General features: G+C 40.7%; 1 protein-coding gene across 1 annotated transcript; it reads right to left on the bottom strand.

Moving 5' to 3' along the window:
- Positions 1 to 1,324: 1,324 nt before the first annotated feature.
- On the bottom strand, positions 1,325 to 20,009 carry LOC137869134 (fibroblast growth factor receptor 1-A-like). The gene is made up of 17 exons (XM_068706332.1): positions 19,751 to 20,009; positions 15,304 to 15,432; positions 12,474 to 12,575; positions 12,197 to 12,369; positions 11,992 to 12,115; positions 11,216 to 11,406; positions 8,675 to 8,819; positions 8,348 to 8,538; positions 7,760 to 7,905; positions 6,321 to 6,442; positions 5,956 to 6,066; positions 5,683 to 5,873; positions 4,819 to 4,941; positions 4,095 to 4,165; positions 3,350 to 3,487; positions 2,951 to 3,056; positions 1,325 to 2,117 (listed from the first exon to the last, which is right to left on the bottom strand). The coding sequence occupies exons 2-17, from the start codon at positions 15,410 to 15,412 to the stop codon at positions 2,031 to 2,033; spliced, it is 2,130 nt and encodes a 709-aa protein (XP_068562433.1). The 5' UTR covers positions 15,413 to 15,432; positions 19,751 to 20,009; the 3' UTR covers positions 1,325 to 2,030.
- Positions 20,010 to 21,167: the final 1,158 nt, after the last annotated feature.

Here is a 21,167-nt window from a genome sequence, read left to right as displayed (position 1 = left end):
GAAGCAAAGTTTAAATTCTGCAGCAGAAGTTAAAAAACGTTTTAATTTAATGATATTTAGGAATAAAAGTGTGAAGCACGGAGGACGTTTTCACATCTTTAGGCTGAAGATGAGGTTTGATTGAGTTTGAAGAAAAAAGCACAATCATACAACATGTAGTGAGATTGTTTTATGACTTTATCTCCAGAAGGAACTGTCAGTTCAAACTAAATAAAAATAAAGTATGACAAAACTAAATTAAATTAAACAAAATATCCCACATGGAGCTCAAACTTGAGACTGAGATCAAAAGTACTTATAAGTAATTGTTTTACAGATTTAACAATTTGGGCCAAACAAATGTTTTTTCAAAGTTTAAGTTGTTAACAACTATGTTTCTTGTAGAGAGTTAAATCATCACCGTTTTGTCTAGTTTTCACTGAACTGACCAAGACATACTTCAACATATAACCCCCCATAACATAAAATGTTTTTTGCACATATATTTTAGTGTTATCTGTGAGCTTTAGATGGATTTTGTTACTTCTGGACAGTCAGGCTAGCTGTTTCCAGTCTTTATCTTAAGCTAAGCTAAGCTAAGCTAACTGGCTGTAGCTTCATATTGATTGTATATGAGAGAGAGGACTCAATCGGAACATCTTGAAAAGGAGTAAACGTATTCCCCTCAGGGTTGAACAATTTCTTCAAGCAAGTGTTTTTTTTGCCTAATCCTAACTTGCTGTGAAGATGGAAGTTTATTTTGAAAAGACACTATGCATGTAATGAGTGCATATGACTAGAGGGATGATGAGAGCCCATAGTTTGAAGCTCAGACCAAGTTATTATATTGATGTTAGAATGTTTTGGCACGATAGAAGTTTACTGAACATCTGCAGCATCTTTTCTACAGAGAACAAGAAGTTTTCTCTGGAAATGATTCAGATCATCAGGGATGTTTTTACTGCTGGAAAACAGGAAGCAGAAGGACGAAGAGAGCCAGAGGCCGTTCTAACTGATTTAGTATGATTTGTAAAGCCAGCCAGCGGCTGCAGAGGGAATAAGATGTCAGAGACAGAAGTGCATGATGGACGTTCACAGGAGCCTCCTGTCCAACGTAACACACAACGTTTCCTCTCTGTGGGAAGGAAACGCTGATTCAGGCTCTGCAGAGAAAACCAGCTAGAGGAAGGTGTGTGTGTGTGTGTGTGTGTGTGTGTGTCTTGTACTTGCTACATCGTGAGGACCCAACGTTTTTAACTACAAAGTGAGGACACAGCTAAGAGTTTGTCAAAGAGAGAAAATGACGCCTTTTGTCCATTTAATCACAACAATGTCTCAACCGGAGTAAAAATTCAAAAAAGAATTTTAATACTGTTGTTAATCAGTTAATTTTACACATTCAACTAGAAGCATTTTCTGAAAATGGCGGGCTGTAATCAGCGGGAGGATAAGTGCAATGTTGACGTGTACGTCATCTTTGGCAATGTGACTTTACTGTAGAGAAAAATACATGAAATATTGGTGCAAAATAAATTAATGAAAACAAAAGCACAAAGAAATAAATCTATAAATGAGTATAATTAATTTTATTACACATTTACAGATTTATTTATATTTTTTTTGTGTATTTGATTCATTCATCTGTTTCTCCCTTTATTTACTTTTCCCTTTCATTTCGTATTTTTCTTTTAAATCCAGTTTGGTCTTCCACATAACACAAACTATTATTTACAATATTCACACATTATTATTATTATTATTATTAACATAACCAAAGCACTGATGCAATGGGCAGCACAGCAGCAGCTCTCACAGTCCTCTCTCAGGTGAACTTAGTCTTTATGAATGAGATGCTGCTTCCTGAGGCCTAACTGGGGAGTCCAGCTCAGTCCAGCTGTTCTTCACATCAGGCGGCCGCTGATGGACGACAGTGAGGCGGTTTCTTCTGAGTCTCCTCCGGCCTCGTCTGAGACCGCCGCCGCCCGGCGCAGCAGAGGAAACAGGCTGAAGGCGATCCAGGAATGCAAAAAAAAGAAAAGGTCCCAGGACGCCTATGTGGAGCTACAGGAATGAGCCGAGTCGGAGGAGGAGGCGACCGTAGAATACTGGACCAGAGGAGCGGCCAGGTCCAGGTACTCCTGCAGAGACAGAATCACAGGATTAGATATCGGACGGTATGAACAGACTTGTAACGCTGAAACAAAACTCCAAACCTCAGAGATTTCAGCCGCAAGTCAGAGTGTCCCAGGGAACATTTGCAGCCATTTTTAGCCGTTTTCAGCCCAAACTACTGGATTTTCTTTATAAAAATACAATTAACTGATGGAATTAACACTTTGCTACGGTGGGCGACACAGGCTAACCATAGACTCTCTATAAGAAGTGGACATAGTCATTGTGAGGTCGACTGCAATTTAGTAGTCGCCATCTTGGATTACGGCCTTCGCCATTACGGTATTTTTTGCAACCAGTGAACAGGAAGTGACCATATATGGACTGAGGAGGAGTGATATAGAGACGTTGTATACGTCTCTGGTAGAGACCTGTTAATCACTGTGTAGCCCTGCCCCTAAAGCATACTCTGCTTTATGGTCTGTTTGACTCTAAATGGACCATAGTTTACTAAATGAACATCATGCTGTATTGAAGAAGACTTGAAACTAGAGATTGAGACCATAGACTCATGTTTACAATGTTTACTGAGGTATTAAATCAAGAGAGAAGTAGAGTCATTTTCTCATATACTTCTATACAACCAGAGGAGTCGCCCCCCTGATGGACACTAGAGAGAATGCAGCTTTAAGAAATCCCAAATAAGAAAACATCGGTGAAAATTGTATTTCTTCTTAAAAGTTTCTTCTTGAGAACAGTTGGTGAATGAGGCTCAATGCTGAATGTGCTGAAGTAGTCGATGTCTAATCAATATTAACTTCTAATGAATTGAATGGAGGTATCTTGATGAACACGTTACCTGGTTCGCCATGAGAGAAAGAATGCGGTCCAAGTCTTCGACCAGTTGTGAGAACGTCGGTCTGCGAGACGGAACGGCGTTCCAGCAGTCTCTCATCATCAGATACCTGAAGACACAATAACCAGCAGCAGACATCAACACTTATTCACCAGTTTGTCCTTCAGACGAGATGTTCTCTGATCTTTGTTTAGTAATATACATAAGATATGACTACGTAATATTGATGACAAAGTATTTTAACAAGATATGATATATAAAAACAACAATAACATCAATACGTCTCATCTCAGAGGAACACGAGAACATTTATACTTCTTGTTTGTCATTGTAGGACTGACTCAAAGTCTATGTACGGTCTACGTTTCCGCTCTGAGGACCAGGTTTTCGATGTGGACTCACAGCTCCTGGGTGCACGCCGAGGGTTTCTCCATGCGGTGTCCCTCCTTCAGCAGCTTGAAGAGCTCCTCCACGGGGACTCCAGGGTACGGAGACCCCCCGAGGGTGAAGATCTCCCACAGCAAGACTCCAAACGACCACCTGAACAATGATGAACAACATGGCCGTCATCAGAGAGAGAGAGGAAAGCCACCGATAATCATCATCACATGTTTAACATTTATTTTAACCACATTGTTTGATGGAATTCAGGATACATTTGTATAATTTTGTAAGAGACTGCTGCATCATGATGCTTACTAAGCAAGATTCACTGTATTTTCTTTATTTATTAATTTATGCAAATAGAAACAATAGTTGATCCATCTCTTAATCAATCAACAGCCATGTTTGATTCATCGTTTGAGTCGTTTTTCAGGTAAAAAACAGCAAAAAAATTAGCTTGTTCCAGCTTCTCTGATGTGAATATTTGATGCTTTTCTCTCTTGTGAACTAAACGTCTTTGGGACATTTGAAGATATTTTCTTGGACTTTGTGAAGCTTTGATGAGCTTTTTCTTTTTTTTACAGAGCAAACAACAAAAACAACCAGCAGATGAACTCATATGAATATGAATATCTCCATTAGTCGTCGTCGTGACTCATCTGATTAATATTCAGACTTATATATTATATTATTAAATGCCTGAAACAAAACAAACAACAACTACAGATAAATTAAAACACAAGTCTTTAAAGCTGAAACTCACACGTCGCTTTGATGCGTGTAGACGCGATCAAATAAAGCTTCTGGTGCCATCCACTTCACTGGGAGACGACCCTGAAGACATGAAGACATAAAACAACATGAAGGTATGAAGACATAAAAAACCTTAAGACATGAAGGTATGAAGACATGAAGACATAAAAAAACATGAAGGTATGAAGACATTAAGACATGAAGGTATGAAGACATTAAGACATGTAGACATGAAGACATGAAAAAGCATGAAGGTATGAAAAAACATTAAGACATGAAGACCTTAAGACATGGAGACATGAAGACACGAAGACAAAAAAACATGAAGGTATTAAGACATGGAGACATGAAGACATGAAGACATAAAAAAACATGAAGGTATGAAGACATTAAGACATGTAGACATGAAGACATAGAGACGTGAAGACATGAAAAAGCCTGAAGGTATGAAGACATTAAGACATGAAGACATGGAGACATGAAGACATGAAAAAGCCTGAAGGTATGAAGACATTAAGACATGTAGACATGAAGACATGAAAAAGCATGAAGGTATGAAGACATTAAGACATGTAGACATTAAGACATGGAGACATGAAAATATGGAGACATGAAAAAGCATGAAGGTATGAAGACATTAAGACATGTAGACATTAAGACATGTAGACATTAAGACATGGAGACATGAAGACATGAAGACATGAAGACGCCAGTCAGCTGATGCTCAGTCTTACATTGGTGGTCTTCTTGTAGTAGTCGATGTGGTGGACGTCTCGGGCGAGACCGAAGTCAGCGATCTTCATGACGTCGTCTTCTGTGACCAACACGTTCCGGGCCGCCAGGTCTCTGTGAATACACTGAGAGGAGACACAGCAGCGTTACATCATCTCCATGGACACCTGGTTCATATATAGGGGGGGGGGGGGGGGCAGATCAATAGAAGACGCCACATAGAAGAGGTTCATCGTCTGAAAGCTGGAAACATGAAGAGGTGCAGCTCAGCAGAATGTGTCAGGTTGTTAATAATATTCTCTTGTAAATCACTTCTTAAAACACATTTTTATTTTATTTTTTAAATCGGGTGAAAATAGAGGCTTTTAATGTCACTTTTGGCTTTCCATACATCAGCCACTTAACGGTGCCAAGGCTAATTGAAATATAATTATTAATTAATTTAATTTAACCCTCTCCTCTCTGCTCTGTGTTCACTTCCTGAAGTTCAGTCAAAGTTTCTCTGATTTGATGTCACATGACTGTTAGTCTAAAATGAATCAATCGTGACTTCATAGTTTCACTGAGGAGCTCACAATTTAATGTTTTTACACAATCTGGTTAAAACAAACGGTTTATTTGAGGAGAGATTTTAAATGAGTCATCAATGAGAGTTTCAGTTGCTTTCTCTGATGGAAGCGTTCGTCACACATGGTGTGTTCAAGGAGATGAAAATCTGACAATAATTATGTTTTTTACAGTTTCTGTCTGTGAAAAACGGTGTAGTTTTGGCGATGGTTTAAAGAAAACATGCTTTTCAATCTAGCCAGCGGGTTTTGGGGCTCAGAGGTTTACTGACGGGGCGTTTCAGATTCACACTGACTGACCTTCTTGGAGGCCAGGTAGGCCATCCCTCGGGCCACCTGGTACGCAGCCGACACCAGCTCCCTGACTTCCAGACTTCCCAGAGACGCCTGCCTCGGCCCGCTCCAGTACTCCAACCCGACCGGTCGGCGAGCGCGGAGGAACTCCCTCAGGTTCCCCTGCGAGGCATACTCCACCACCACGTACAGGGGGCCTAACGGACGAGGTCGACCGTTAACATCTGGATAACACACATCAACACCGACAGGTCGTCGCTCATTCGTGAACACACTCACCGCCCTGAGTGCACGCTCCCAGCAGGTTGATGATGTTCTTGTGTTTGCCGATCATCTTCATCATCTCCATCTCGGAGATCAGGTCAGAAAGGTCCTTCTCTGTGGCATCAGCTGCACACGACAACAAGACGGCCTCAGATCAAATCATTCTGACTCTCATGTGAAGAGAGTGAGAGGATCAACATCTGGACTATAGATAATAATATACTAAAAGAATCTTTAACTAATAATTATCAACATGAAACTTCCCCAGTTGATTACTTTTATTAAGACAATTGCTTTTCCATTACAAGTTTTCTGAAATGTTATGTTTAAATATGCAAATGCGACCGACAACGTCATTCAGTTTAGAAAGCAGCTCTCACCTTTCAGCATCTTCACAGCCACCTTAGAGAGACGCGTCGGTTTGTTTCTGTCGACCCCGGCAGCTTCAGCCAGAACCACCTGACCGAAACATCCTTCACCCAGAGGCTTCCCCAGAGTCAGCCTGAGGACGACATGCAACAGACATGTTACCGACATGTTACCGACATGTTCTCAGTACGTTAGACATGTTACTGACATGTTATCAGTACGTTAGACATGTTACTGACATGTTACTGACATGTTACCAACATGTTATCAATACGTTAGACATGTTACCGACATGTTATCAATACGTTAGGCATGTTACCAACATGTTACCGACATGAAAATAGGTTAGAAATATAAAGTAGAAGCTAAAAACTACAGATCAGATTGTTATTGGTGTCTGACTTGTTGTTAAAGAGTAAAATCCTGTTTGTTTACTCAGAAACAGCAGCTTTATCGCTCTCGCCAAATACACTAGACTCCATTGACAAAAACTGTAATTTCACCATGTTGGAAAACACATTTTATTTAAAGTCAACAGACACTAAATAAAACTCATGAAAGTCTTTCCACCGTTCAAACAATCACATACTCTGGTTTGGTTAGAATTAAGGGTTAATTCTATTAAAAGAACTGAAAAGAATGTCAATACCTTTGTTAAGTTATCACGATGGAAATCTTTTAATTTTTTATTCAGATAGAATAAACGTCGTTCACATTATCTTCAAGGATAACAGGATTTTTTAAATTTAACTAGCCACCACAGAACCTCGTCAGACGACGTCGCGTTAAAACGTTCTTGCTTGATTAATGTGTTTTTGGTGAAACAAGACTTGTGTATTTTAAAAGAAGCAACGAGGTCGAGGACGGCCACACAAGTAGAAGGAGTAGAAATTAGAAGCCGTTACAAACCGTTCTGTGGGTTTCTGAGGATCTACTGGCGGCACTTTTATTGCCACTTGGTAGACAGATATAATTTGTCATGAAGACAGCAGCAGAAACAGGACTAACTGAAGGCTGAAGCACTGAGAGACTGCAGTCAGTCACTAAATACAGGAAATAAACCAGAATCAGGTGAAACCACGGACCGTGTATAAGAAGTGGTAGAGACCTGTCAATCACTGCGTAGCCCCGCCCCTAAAGCATCCCCTGCTTTATGGTCTGTTTGACTCTAAATGGATCATAATTTACTAAATGAACATCATGCTGTATTGAAGAAGACTTGAAACTAGAGATTGAGACCATAAACTCATGTTTACAATGTTTACTGAGGTAATAAATCAAGAGAGAAGTAGAGTCATTTTCTCATAGACTTCTATACAACCAGAGGAGTCGCCCCCTGATGGACACTAGAGAGAATGCAGCTTTAACACATAAAGAACCGGAGGTTGTCTCCTGGGTGTAACAGAAACATGAAGCTCTCCGGTAGGGTTGAACCTGCAGAATATCGTACCTGTCACGAGGAAGCTCCCAGGCGGGATCGTAGGGGAGTTCGTACTCCGACACTCCCGTCAGGATGGTGGTGGTGCCGCTGGAGAGACGAGACTGACGCATCAAACACATCCCCGACTGGAGGGAGGACGAGGACTCGACCGACACCTGCAAAGGGAGAAGAGACTCTGTTGTTTTGTGTTTTTTCATCAAAGACACAAAACTCCAAAAAAATGTGTTTCTAAAACTCCTTTTTCTGGGAACCAACTTTAAAAAAAAAGATCTATAAATCATGAGAAGAGTTGATTTGTGCTTTTAATAAACGTTCCTGACTGTTTTTATCACCTCATTTATTATTGAACAGGTAAAGCAGACATCTAGAAGAGATACATGTTTGATAAATCGCAACCTTGTTTTCTGCATGTGTTATTGAAAACACATGTGAAATACTTTATAATGAGATTTTAACCCCAGAATGTTTTATTAAACAAAGAGTGTGAATCAGACAAAGTGTAGTTTAGTCCTGATGTGAATGTGTGTCTGTTGGTTTTACTCCAGCCAGCAGTAACAAACAGGAAGTGGAACAAGCCAGAGAGAGAGAGGACGCTACCTGTCTCCTCAGAGGGAGGCTCTTGGCTAACTTCTGGACGGCCAGCTGGCTGCTGAAGTCGCTCTTCTTCGGGGCGCAGCAGAGTCTGCAGACGACCGCCGTGGCCATGAGGGTGATGATGATGAAGAAGCCCAGGCAGTAGATGAAGATCTCCAGGTACGTCTGAGAGTGCAGCGGGGCGGGAGGCAAGTCTGAGACCAGAGAGAGAGAGAGAGAGAGAGAAAGAGAGAGAGAGAGAGAGAGAGAGAGAGAGAGAGAGAGAGAGAGAGAACAAATCAATATGGTGGACGGTTCCTGCAGGAGGAGCTCCAGAATGTCATACCGTACCATCGACGACGGTGAGCCACGCCGAGTGATGAGAGACGCCGATGGAGTTCCCCGCCAGACAGGTGTATTCGCCCGAATCGCCCAGAGTCACGTTCCTCAGAGTCAGAACCTCCATCTCTTTATCGGTCGTGTTCAAACCCGCTGTCTGGAAGAGAAACGCAGAAATGTCACGTGAAATAAAAAGAGTTAATTTACAAGATAAAAAGACTGACTTCCTGTTTGCGGCTCTCAGCTCCAGCTTCCCACTGAAGACGTTCATCTTTACAAACACAGATATGTGTATATACATACATATATATATATATATATATATATATATATATATATATATACACACACACACACACACACACACACACACACACACACACACACACACAACACCGTAGGTTAGAAACTATATTAAAGAGTCGGGGGAGGGGGTGATATTCAGAGAAAAAATGTAAGTAAGTAGTAGACTAGTCACAACTTTGCAGGAAAAAGATGTTTTCTTTTATCGAGAAACCATATAAATTCTCATAAAGTTTAATTACGCAATATTACCCCCCCCCCCCCCATAGCTTTATAGTTTTGTTTTGTTTACCTACAATGACCCTGATATGCTGTTGTTCCACTGAACAGCTGGTGGCGCTAACGAGCAAAGTGACGCAACAACAAAAGCAGAGAAGAAGAAGATTGCAAGCTCATAAACGTGGCCGTAAACAACGAAAGACTTAAAACAGTCACAAAAATCTGCTGTGCAAATGTTTTTTTTGGAGAAGGGAAGTGCATAAATAACTTTAGTTTGTTTACAAGAAAAACTCCAATGGGGCACCTTTAAATGCTGCTGTCATGATGTCAGAATAATTAAAGTGGAGCAACTGCGCATTAAAGAAGGAGAAAGTAGTTCTGATGCATTGAAAACATTGAAGCTGCTTCTGCATGAATCTGCATCGTTTTCTGTTTTGATTACTTTTATTTTATTCATTCATTTGTTTATTTCCTGCTAATATTGTGCAGCACCTTCACCCCCCTGAGCTTTAGACTCTGACTGGTTAAGAAAAGGATTAAATACCTGTTTTTAAACTGTTTCTTTTCATTGTGACTGTAAAAGGAAGATGATAGTAATCTGTGCCGCGCTGCTGGCAGCGCGCCTGACACAACAAACCACACGAGTGTCTTTCATCACAAGTCCACAACAGATGTGGTTTGAATCCGCTCAGTCAGAGACACATGAAACAGAACTCATGCAGTGAGAAGACACCACGAGTGAAGGTAACAAATACGCTTCACTTTTATAGCGTTGAATCACGGCAGAGCTCCTCCTGACACGCCGCTGCCCCTCAGTTATAAACAGACTCTTACTGAAGAGGTACTGAGCGGATATTACACTTCAAGTGTGAAATATTTTTTAAGTTGCACCATTAAAACTGAAGGAACATCTTAGCTGGTAAAGATTTTAGGGAAGTCTGAGTCGTAGAAATAAAATACCCCTTCAAATCAACGTAGCAGGGTGGTCAGAGCGGCGGCCATTTTTACTTAGCGGGCTAACTTCCGTTTTTGGACAAGAAGGTTGCCGCCTGATTCCACCACGCCTTAAAGCTAGTTAGCTAGTTAGCTAGCGTGCCAATTCCACCATGCTTTAATGCAACGCTGGTTACAGAAAAAGTGTCTGAACCTCCACCAACTAGCCAGAGCTGCGTCCGTTCTTTTCCCAGCGAGCGGGTTAACACGTGTTACCATGACAAATCACAATAATCGCCATTTTCTTTTGTACTTCTGTTCTTCTATTTTCATGGTCTGAGTGCTTTGAAACATCTGCAGAACCTCCAAATCACACTCAATCAACAGGAAGTTGCGAACATGACTTCCAAAATAAAACTGTTTGTACATGTACCTGACAATCCTTTGTAGGTATGACAATGTTTCAATCGAGGAGTCTCGAATCAAAAAACACATTTCTGAGAAACAAAAATCATGTTTAATTTTGCAATTATCTTGTGAAACACTGGATGATTTTATCTCTTCAGTCTTCTCTCAAAATGATTAAATAAAACAAAGGTAAATCGCTGGTAGACAAACAAAAACATAGCCACAAGCACAGAGCTACTTTCACCATTTAGCTATTATCATTTATTGATATTTAACTAAATCTTCTCAGCTAGTTTATTGTTGACACTCATTGTATTATAAGAGTATTCTAACTTTACATTGTTATCAAACGGCATGTTGATCGAGTGTGGGGTCGGATTCATTCACCATATTTCAGATTAACTTTTGATTTGATTGTTTAAGTTGTTTTGAAGCAAAAACGACAAAAATTCTCGACTTCCAGATATTGATTTGTGACAATTTGCTGCTTTTAAAACTAAATATCTTTGCGTTTTTAACTGCTGGTCAACAGTTGATGAGCATTATTCACTATTTCAAGACATTTATAGAGCAAGTAATCAGTAAAATAATGCAGGTTAACTAAAAAACACATCCACTTGGTTGCAGCTCTTTACCTGTGAGCTACTGGGTGTAAATCAGTTTGAATTCTGAACATTTGGAAGGACAAACCTTGAGGACGAGGACGTACGGGTGTCCGTCCGGAGCCTCTCGGCTGCCGTTGACGGTGATGTGTTTGAGCCACTGGATGTGAGGCTGCGGGTCGCTGAACACTCGACACACAAACTCCACGTTACGACCGACAATCGCCGTTTGGTTCGCCGGCAGACCGGCCTGCAGGATCGGTCTGTGAGGAGAACGCTCTGCAGAGGAGAGTTTGAAAAGAAAGAGTTAGAGGTAAACCAGCAACACGTTCATTCACCATCATCAGGGTTAGTCTCAGTTTAGTCCACAAGTTTCTCCTGTTTTTTCATCCAAACACAGAGCTTCTTGGTGTTCTCTGACAACAGAGACAGAAAGGTCTTTTTGAAGGCCTCGTCTCGGAATCAATCCCTCAAAGTCTAGGTGGTGTCTCGATCTCAAGCTACTCTGGTCTTGGTCTTTGCTTAACCTCAACCCCTCAAAGTCTTGGTCTTGAATTGGTCTGGAGACACTCTGGTCTTGGTCTTTCCTTGGTCTCAACCTCTCATGGTCTTGGCTTTGTCTCTTCTCCTAGACACTCTGGTCTTGGTCTTGACTCAATTACAACCCTTAAAAGTCTTGGTCTTGACTTTGTTTCCAGCCCTTAAAGTCTTGGCTTGGTCTCAACCTCTCAAAGTCTTGGTCTTGGCCCGATCTTAACCCCTCAAAGTCTTGGTCTTGACCCGTGTTTTAGTGTGGACGGAGATCTTTATAAAAAAGGACGTGGAGACGGACGTGGTCCAAATCTCACAGGTGTAACTTCTTACCAACTACGTCCAGCAGGTAGGTGTGTTTGAGGCTCCCGTATTCGTTCTCCACCACACAGGTGTAGTTCCCTTTATCCGACGGAACCACAGACTCCATTATCAGAGTCCACATGTGGTCTCTGATCTGAAAGATCGAGGAGATAATAAATAAAAACAAAACTCACAGATACGACCGGTTGGATTTCTGCTGTTCTCTGAAACTCACCTTGAACCCTCCAATTCTTTGGTCCTTTCTGAACACCTTACCGTTCTTGTACCAGCGCAGGGAGGGAACCGGGTTTCCGGTCGCCTGGCAACGAAACTTCACCGTCCTGCTGGCGGGAACGGCGTGGAGCTGCTTCTCCATCTTGTCCGGCATCACCCACCGCGGCGCCGACGCTGACGAGGCACAAAAACATCAACGTCACTTGTGTTTGCAGAGACTCCGTGTTGTCACAATCAAAAGCAAACAGAAAAAGAGAGAAGAAGAGCTGGAGGCTTACTGTGGAGCTTCTCGTTGCTCGTCGACAGCTCATTGGACAGTTTGTTTTCCTCTGAGGATGACTCGTCGTCCTCTTCGTCTTCAGAGGATTTCACTGCGTCGGCTACAAAAGAAGTTTAAATGTTTAGGAGCTGTTCATAAGCTCTGCTGGTGTGTGTTCAGGTTTCAGGGCTTCCTCTCTGATGTTCTTCTGACAGACAATGAAACCGGCTTGTGGATTAACCTCTGGCCTCTGACCCCAGATCAGACCAGAGCCACAGCACGGTGCTTCACTAACCGACCACTTCCTAAACTTCAGAGACCTCCTCCCTCTCAGCCCGGCCATTAACAGCAACACACACACACACGTCAGTGTGTGTGTGTGTGGGGGGGGGGGGCTGGACCCCCCACAGTTATTAATATTTCTTTGAACCCTCTCTGACTTCAAAAACTACAACACTTCCCCAGAGTATCTTTAAATAATGAGTTTTATCCAGAACCCGCCCAGGTGGTTCTACTGAAAACACTTTTGTATTCCAAAGGCCCGGGGCTGATGTGGTGCAGCTCAACCCACAATAATCCTGGTTCTCCATCACAGTTTTTGAGGGTGTGAGCTGGGAGGATCCATCCTTTCAACAACCTTTTCCTCCAAAAAGCGGTTCTCGATGGAACCAGTAATCTCACAAAGGAGCCTTCCTTCAAAACACGGTTGCTCAGAGTCAAAGGGTTCTTGGTAGGAAGAACACGTTTGGAACCCTTATTTCTCAGAGAGCCCTCCCTTAAACACAACCCTCCCCCATGATGACTGTGATCCTGCTGAAGGTGAACAGCAGAAACTCTGGATACAAAAACAAGCAACTGAGTAAAACTGAGAATCTCTGGAAAAACAAAACCTTCTGTTGTGGAGCTGAAAATATAGATTATGACAAATGTGCAGCTTCTGTTAAACACATCAAACAGTTTATAAAAAGAGCAGAGCTTACTGGTTAGACTGGGCTGGGTTTTAGGGACAGAGTTCATGGCACTTACAGGAACATTTAACTGAGTTTATCCTCTCGAAGAGCATAGAGGGAGGAGAGGATCCAAGTGAGAGAGGTGGGAAATTAAAAGCAGGCTTTGTTTATCAAAAAGAGACTAAATTTGATGAGTTCTTGACTGAAGAGAAAAACAAGACTTTACGGGCTCAAAAACAACAGAATCACGGAGAGTCTCCGTCAGCTGGAGTCCAGATGTTTGGAACTAACAAACAGAAGGTAGATATACATTCATATGACATAGTCTGAGTGGCCGAAACACACCAGACTGTGTGCATCTGGTCCCGTGTATTTGGACAGGATACACAGACCAGGAACCAGGACCAGAACCAGGACCCCAGAGCCAAGCCTCAGCCACGCCATCAAAAATCACTCTAACCAGTTTCAGATGCCTCAAAGCCCCAAAACAGCCAAACCTTCTTTTCCTGTTAAACACATTGTCTCACTGGAAAGTTTGAAACACTTTTATATAATAGTTTAAAAGAACGCAGACCACAGCTGAGAACAGACACATGAAAGAGCCTCAAACACACAAACACCACTTCACGACTGTTGAGTTTTAGTATTCACAATCAGATGTATTTACAAAGTACGGGATAGTTTTCTGCATCTCTTGATGCACAGAAACCAAACTAACAGCTACGAAGAATTTTTATTTGTTAAATAAACAAATAAAAGGTAAAAAAAACAGGTGTTTGTATAAACATTACATGAAAGCACGACTACTTCTACCACTAATATACAACTACTTCCAAAAAGTTGTAGAGTATTTGATTGGTCGCTGAAGACGTATTGTGTTTTAACGTTAACCATCAGAGTGTAAATAAAGTTTTAACGTTAACCATTAGAGAGTAAAAAAGGACAACATTTGACGAATGTTCAAGTTTGGTTAAAACTCGTCACTTTTTTACCCAGCCGTCCAATCACAGTGGGGGAGGGGCGGGACAAATAGCCGACCACAAAGAAGTGTTTTATTATGAGTGTGTTTTGTTCTTTTTTAAATGTTACTCTGGACTTTATGGTGTCCTCATGTCTGAAGGACTAGACCACAAAAACACAAAGAAAGCAAGAAAACGTCGTATTTGAGAAGCTGGATCAGGAACTTCTTATGCTTCATTACTAGGGGTGTAACGATACACGTATTTGTATTGAACCGTTCGGTACAGGGCTCACGGTTCGGTAGGCATTACAAACCGAACAATACGTTTGAATAAGATTAAATTACTTTTGAAAAAAAAAAATATAGCTGAAATTGGTGGAGCCACTGCGCTCAAACATGGCAACCCACCCGACGTAACGTGATGTCCTTCCCTGATTCGCCACGCTCCTATCACGTAACCGAATGTTCACAAACAACAACAGTCTTGATTACCGATCGACTACCAGGTTAATTCAACATGGACAACTGATTACAGGTGTTGTTGACCGTGTTGTCTTTACTAGCAGCTGTTGTTCAGTTAAAGTCCTCATTATTACGGTGGAAACAGCTGTTAATGGAGCGATTAGTGAGCGGCGTGACCAGCGGAGTTATCAGACCTACGGAGAGTCTCACCAGCGAGGATTTGGCATTTCTGCTTTTTTGCTGTACTGACAACGTACCAAAACGTACCGAACCGTGGCACCACTGTATCGTATTGAACCGAACCGAGAATTTTGTGAACCGCTACACCCCTATTTATTACCAAAATCGTTGCACGTACATTTTCTGCCTGTAAATTAATTGATTAATTGTTTCAGGACTTCCTCGTTTGAGCCTCTGGAGGACTGAAACAACAGATCTACTTCATCTGTTCATGCAGAAACTGAATAGAGTCTCACCTGTGTCCGTATCCTCGGTGGCCGGTCTGGACCGAGTCTGGGGAAACTGGACCAGCAGAACCAGCAGGATGCAGGACAGCAGCAGCTGGAGGCAGCGGGGGGGAGACATGTTGTCCTCACTTACTGTCTGGGCACAAGACAGATTCATGGTTTAGGTTATTTACTGCAGACTGTGTTTGTTTCACATCACTGATCATCAGTAACACGATGTTCTGTGAAGAAACAAGACAACGAGTGGAACCGGCAAACCAACATAAACCAACCAGGAGACAACCTCCGGTTCTTTAAAGTTCTTCAAAGCTTCATGTGTTAAAGCTGCATTCTCTCTAGTGTCCATCAGGGGGCGACTCCTCTGGTTGTATAGAAGTCTATGAGAAAATGACTCTACTTCTCTCTTGATTTATTACCTCAGTAAACATTGTAAACATTAGTTTATGGTCTCAATATCTAGTTTCAAGTCTTCTTCAATACAGCATGATGTTCATTTAGTAAATTAAACTTTTAAAATTAGCGTCTCTGCTAAGTTCACAGTGGCTGCTGGGAAACATGCAAAGCCACCAGGACTGTTTCTCTGGTGCTTCCTCTCAGGCTGCTCACACCTGTGCCCCCCCCCCCCCCCCCCCCCTTTATCTCACCTGTTTCTACTAAATAACTGTCGAGTGTCAAACTCACACTGACGGACTAAAACAAACACAGAGACCATCTGCTGCCTGAGTCACCATGAAGGTGTGACATCAGACAAATGCAAACAATATATCAGTAAATGTAATAACAGCGTCAAATCTCATATTTATTATTCTTACTTTTAGTACACACTGCAGCTTATAAAGTACACACTGTTACATGCAGTATGCATTCTGTAGGAAATACTACTTCCTCATAACATGACACCGTGACCATGATGATGTATTTATCACACAACATTAGTACTTAAGTACTTCACTTCAAACCGCCATCTCTTCCTAAACCTGACGAAGTAGTCTCCTGTGAAGACTGAAGTTTATTTTGAAAAGACTGTATTCATGTAAAGAGCAGATATTTAAACGTGTTGCTGGACTTTTGTAGCACAAAATATGAAGAGTAACTTTTCATAAATATCATACGAACTGTTTGAAGATACACTGATTTATTTAAAGACTAAAGAAGCTTTCATGAGTTCTACATTCCTCCAGAAAACAGAACATTCATCAGAAGAAGATAACTTCAGCTAAGTGACGTGAACACTGAAGGAGTGTTAGAGGACAGTGAATGCATCATCATCATCTTCATCATCTTATGAGCCTCATAAACAAGATAAACAAGATGGACGCTGGTTGGCTGCCATCACTGAGCCCTCAGAGTGTGTCCTTCAGCTTGATGCTGCACACACACACACACACACACACACACACACACACACACACACACACACACACAGTATGACGAGACTAGCAGGTTTATGGAGAACATTATTAATACACACTTAAATTAATTAGACTCTTTGTAATCATCAAAGAGCTTCACAGAAACCTTCATGTTGAAAACGTTTTGAAGCCCCCAGACCGGCGTTCTGGCTGTCGCCATCTTGTTTTTTTTGCAGAAACTACAAGAACAAATTGTTCAGCAGTTGAACTGATCATTTTGATCGTACTTGATGAAATCAATCAATCAAGTTCCGTTCGTTTCAGTCATCCTTCATCTTTAACCTCTTCTCCTGGTCAGGGTCCTGAAGGCTGGCTTCACCTGGTCAGGTCTCCAGACCTTCACAGAGCCGACACATTGAGACAAACAACCGTTCACTCACATCCTGCACCTACGAACGATCCAGAGTCATCAATCAACCTAAACTCTCTTGGGACTGAGGGGGGAATCCGGAGAGAAGCCGGAGAGAACCCACACTGCCACGAGGAGAACATGCAACCTCCCAAAAGCCCGGGAATCAAACCTCTTGCTGTCATCGGATGATGTTTTAAGAACATCAGGCAGTGATTTAAACCATTTCAACATCTGGACAGAGAGGAATGGTTTGAAGCATCAGATTTCAGACGCTCTTGAACGCTCCGTCTCCTCCTCAGCTCTGAATAACTTTCCTCCTCTCTGGTAAACTTCACCTACACACCAGATTCTGCAGCCGGCTGGCAGCTCTGAATACTTTCACGTCCTAACACGGAGACTCATGAAGCCACAAAACATGTGAGCTGGAAAAACAAGATGCAGACAAACAGGAAGAGAGAACCGGCTCTGGTGTAGACATTAAAAACCTTCATTATGTTCATTAAGACGACACACGACGGGAAAATAAAACATTTAACTGATAGATATCAAAATGAGAATCCACCAGCCGATTACTTATATCAAGACAGACAGTTATGTATCACAAGTGTTATGAATATGTGTGTTTTAAAGGCTTTATCTTATTAAATATGTTAATTTTCATACATTTCCAGAACATAAATCTGAACTTTGGATAAAGCAGGTTCAACATTCTGGTTTCATGTTGTTGACATATTAGAGTTAAAGGTTTTTAAAGAATTTATGATATCTCCATAATAAAATCTATTTCCTCCATCTTTTTATTAATAAATGTAGTATAAATGCGTCTCTGACTGCTGTGTGAACAAACCCTTCTGTAGAAAGCTTCAGAACATAGAGAGGAATGAAAGTGTAAAGTTTGGTGTATGTCAGAGCTACTGAAGTGGAGATTTCTGGATCAGAGTCTGAGAAAAAAGCCATTTAGAGAAAACGTCCTTTAAGTTAAAGAGACGTTCAGTTAAAGTACAGACATTTAGAAGACTCTACAGGTGAATAGGGTCAAACAATTAACTCATAGATAACACCATGAAACTTCACGAGTTTACTACTGACATTAAGATGAGTATTTATTGTATTACACGTTTTCTGAAATGTTATGTTTAAATATGCAAATGGGGCATTATGTAATGGTAAGAAGCAGAAGAAGAAGAAGCTCTAGGGTTATGAATAAGAATAAATTGGAGGATGGATGAAGTATTCTGAGCATTTACTTGTAAAAGTATAAATACTACACTGTAACAAAAACAGTAGGGAAAGTACTGCAATTGTTGAGGTACTTAACACAAGTATTTCCACTTATACTTTATATTTCGCCACACCTCAGAGGGAAGTATTTACTTTAACTTTTTTATTATGATGCATTTCTAAAGAGCAAACTATCCAACAACATTGTTTTAAAGTATGTCCTCCTCAAACAGCTAGTACTTACAGTGGTGGAAGAAGTATTTTGATGATTTTCTACGAGGTAAAAGTAGCAATACTACTCGTACAAATACTGCATTGAAAAGCACAGAAGTATTATCAGCTAAACGTACTTTAAGTCAAACAAGTATCTCGACCAGTACAACATCAAAGTACTGTTCACATGTTGACAAATCAACAACAATCATCAAATAGCATAATTATACTTCACAGGAGTTATTACTCTACATCATGAGTACTTTTGACACTATAAGTACATTTTCCTAATAATACTGGAGTAACGTTTAGAATGCTTTTACTAGTGATGGAGTGTTTTGGCTACTTTACATTATGTACCTTTGATGTACTTTTGATGCTTTAAGCATCTATAATACTTGTGTACTTTTACCCAAAAAACTCCTTCAATGCAGGACTTTTACTTACTACTTAAGTAAAAGTCCATCACGTACTTACTTACGTGATGGAGTATTTCTGTCTTGTAATATTACTTCTTTTCCACCACTTGTTAGTATTTTCATACAAAACAATCAGTTTATAAAATACTATGTCTTATTAAAGGTTAAACTACCTGAATGTGTATCAAATACATGTTCTGCACTAGTGGGGTTCATTATAACACTACTACTACTTGTGTACTTTTACCACAAAACACTCTCAATGCAGGGTTTTTACTTGTAGTAGTGTATTTTTGTCATGCAGTATTACTTCTTTTCCACCTCTGGTTAGTAGTTTTTCTTACAACAAATGATTATCTTTAAAATAAGACGCTTTGTTGCAGATTAAACTACCTGAATTGTAAAAAATACCTTTTGATAGATAGATAGATAGATAGATAGATAGATAGATAGATAGATAGATAGATAGATAGATAGATAGAGAGAGAGAGGGAGAGAGAGAGAGAGAGATATTAAATGTACTTTTATTGTTACCAAAACAAGCTTCTACTGCAGGATTTTACTTCTCATGGAGTATTTTTTGAATAGTACAGTGTTACTGCAGTAAAAACTCTTCTGTCTCTAACAAAGACTGTTAACGTCACTTGTTATGACGTATTTGTATATACTTTCTTCTTTACTTTAGATAAGTTATTTAAAGTTAGAAGTATTTCTTAGAAAACAGAGTGAACTGTCCCACAAACAAACATCTCCCCACAGAACAGACGGTGAGTACAGAAGTACCCTTAGAATAAAGCTTCCGTGTGATTGAATCAGTATTATGTTATGGTCTTTACCTCCCGTCGGTCAACAGCTCTGTTCTATCCGAGGACGAGAAGTCAAAGCTGGGTGAACAGAGGTTCCGTCCTCCGGGGAACTCTTCTCCGTTTAATCCAGAAGCTTCTTTCGGAGAGAAAACGTGGGAAAAACGCCGCTCCGCTCGTTCACGGTATTGTCTCCACATCGAGTCCGCAGAAGAACCGCCTTCAGTGGGAGTTTCCTCTCTAGTTAACCCCCCACTCCATTAATGCCCCCGTGCCATCTATTCATTCACTCCATGTTCAGAGTGGCGCAATCCGGCCTCACGCACGGCCCTCCTCCTCCCTCCTTCCTCTTCCCTCCCTCCTTCCTCCTCCCTCCTTCCCTCCCTCTTTATCTCCCCTAGGAGCCTTCACCGTGTGCTCACCCCCCCCCCCCCCCCCCACCTTAATGATTTTCCTCTCCTTTACATTCCTGCTGTGCACAATCTGACCAAGAGATTAACTATTCACTATTTAATTTGGCCACTTTAAAGGTACTAATACTTCACTGTAGAGATACTCTGTTATAGTAGAAATACTAATACCTCACTGTAGAGATACTCTGTTATAGTATAAATACTAATACCTCACTGTAGAGATACTCTGTTATAGTAGAAATACTAATACCACACTGTAGAGATACTCTGTTATAGTAGAAATACTAATACCTCACTGTAGAGATACTCTGTTATAGTATAAATACTATTACCACACTGAGAAGATACTCTGTTACAATAAAAGTACTAATACCTCACTGTAGAGATACTCTGTTACAATAAAAGTACTTATACAGCAATGTAAAGATACACTGTTACAGTGAAAATACTGATACTACACTGTAAAATACTCTGATACATTGTCATTTATAAAGTAACTAAGCAGAATGAAAACAAATTACTCAAGTAAAGTACAAGTATCTAAAATGTATACTTGAGTAAATGTAGTTACTTTTAAATTGGCAGTCGTCAGCCTGCATAGTGGAATGTAACAAAGTAAAGTTTTGATGTATTTGTACTTGACTTGCATATTTCTGTTTGACGCTGCTTCACCACATTTATTTAACAGCTAGTTACTGATTACTTCACAGAAACATACAACCTGGTACAATGTACTACATTAATACAAGCTTCACAGTAGATATATGTACATCAACCATCTACAACAAATCCTACTTACAGTACTGCCATACTAATAATGTACTGAATACTATCAGTTACAGTTCAGCTGACAGCTTTGAATACTTATACAAGAAGGTTTTATGCCCAATAAAACACGATGTTACATGTTTATAAAGAACACAATCACTAATATTTAGTGTACTACAGTATTGATGTTAAAACTACAGAAGTGAATCATGAACGTCTCTGTATCACTTTCCTGTGATCATAATCAGCTGTTTAGACTGACCCGGGTTACA

Source organism: Cebidichthys violaceus, unplaced genomic scaffold (genome assembly GCF_023349555.1).
Source record: "Cebidichthys violaceus isolate CVI_PGR_0920_01 unplaced genomic scaffold, fCebVio1.0.p SCAF_12, whole genome shotgun sequence".
Lineage (NCBI taxonomy): Eukaryota > Metazoa > Chordata > Actinopteri > Perciformes > Stichaeidae > Cebidichthys > Cebidichthys violaceus.
This window is presented reverse-complemented; position numbering and strand designations above follow the sequence as displayed.

Excerpts from the sequence above, each read along its gene's own strand:
- LOC137869134 (XM_068706332.1), bottom strand. The coding sequence starts at position 15,412 with ATGTCTCCCCCCCGCTGCCTCCAGCTGCTGCTGTCCTGCATCCTGCTG. Across the intron at positions 5,874-5,955 it reads GGGAGCGTGCACTCAGGGCG|GCCCCCTGTACGTGGTGGTG; the intron begins GTGAGTGTGTTC and ends CTCGTCCGTTAG. Across the intron at positions 3,488-4,094 it reads TACACGCATCAAAGCGACGT|GTGGTCGTTTGGAGTCTTGC; the intron begins GTGAGTTTCAGC and ends ATCATTGTTCAG.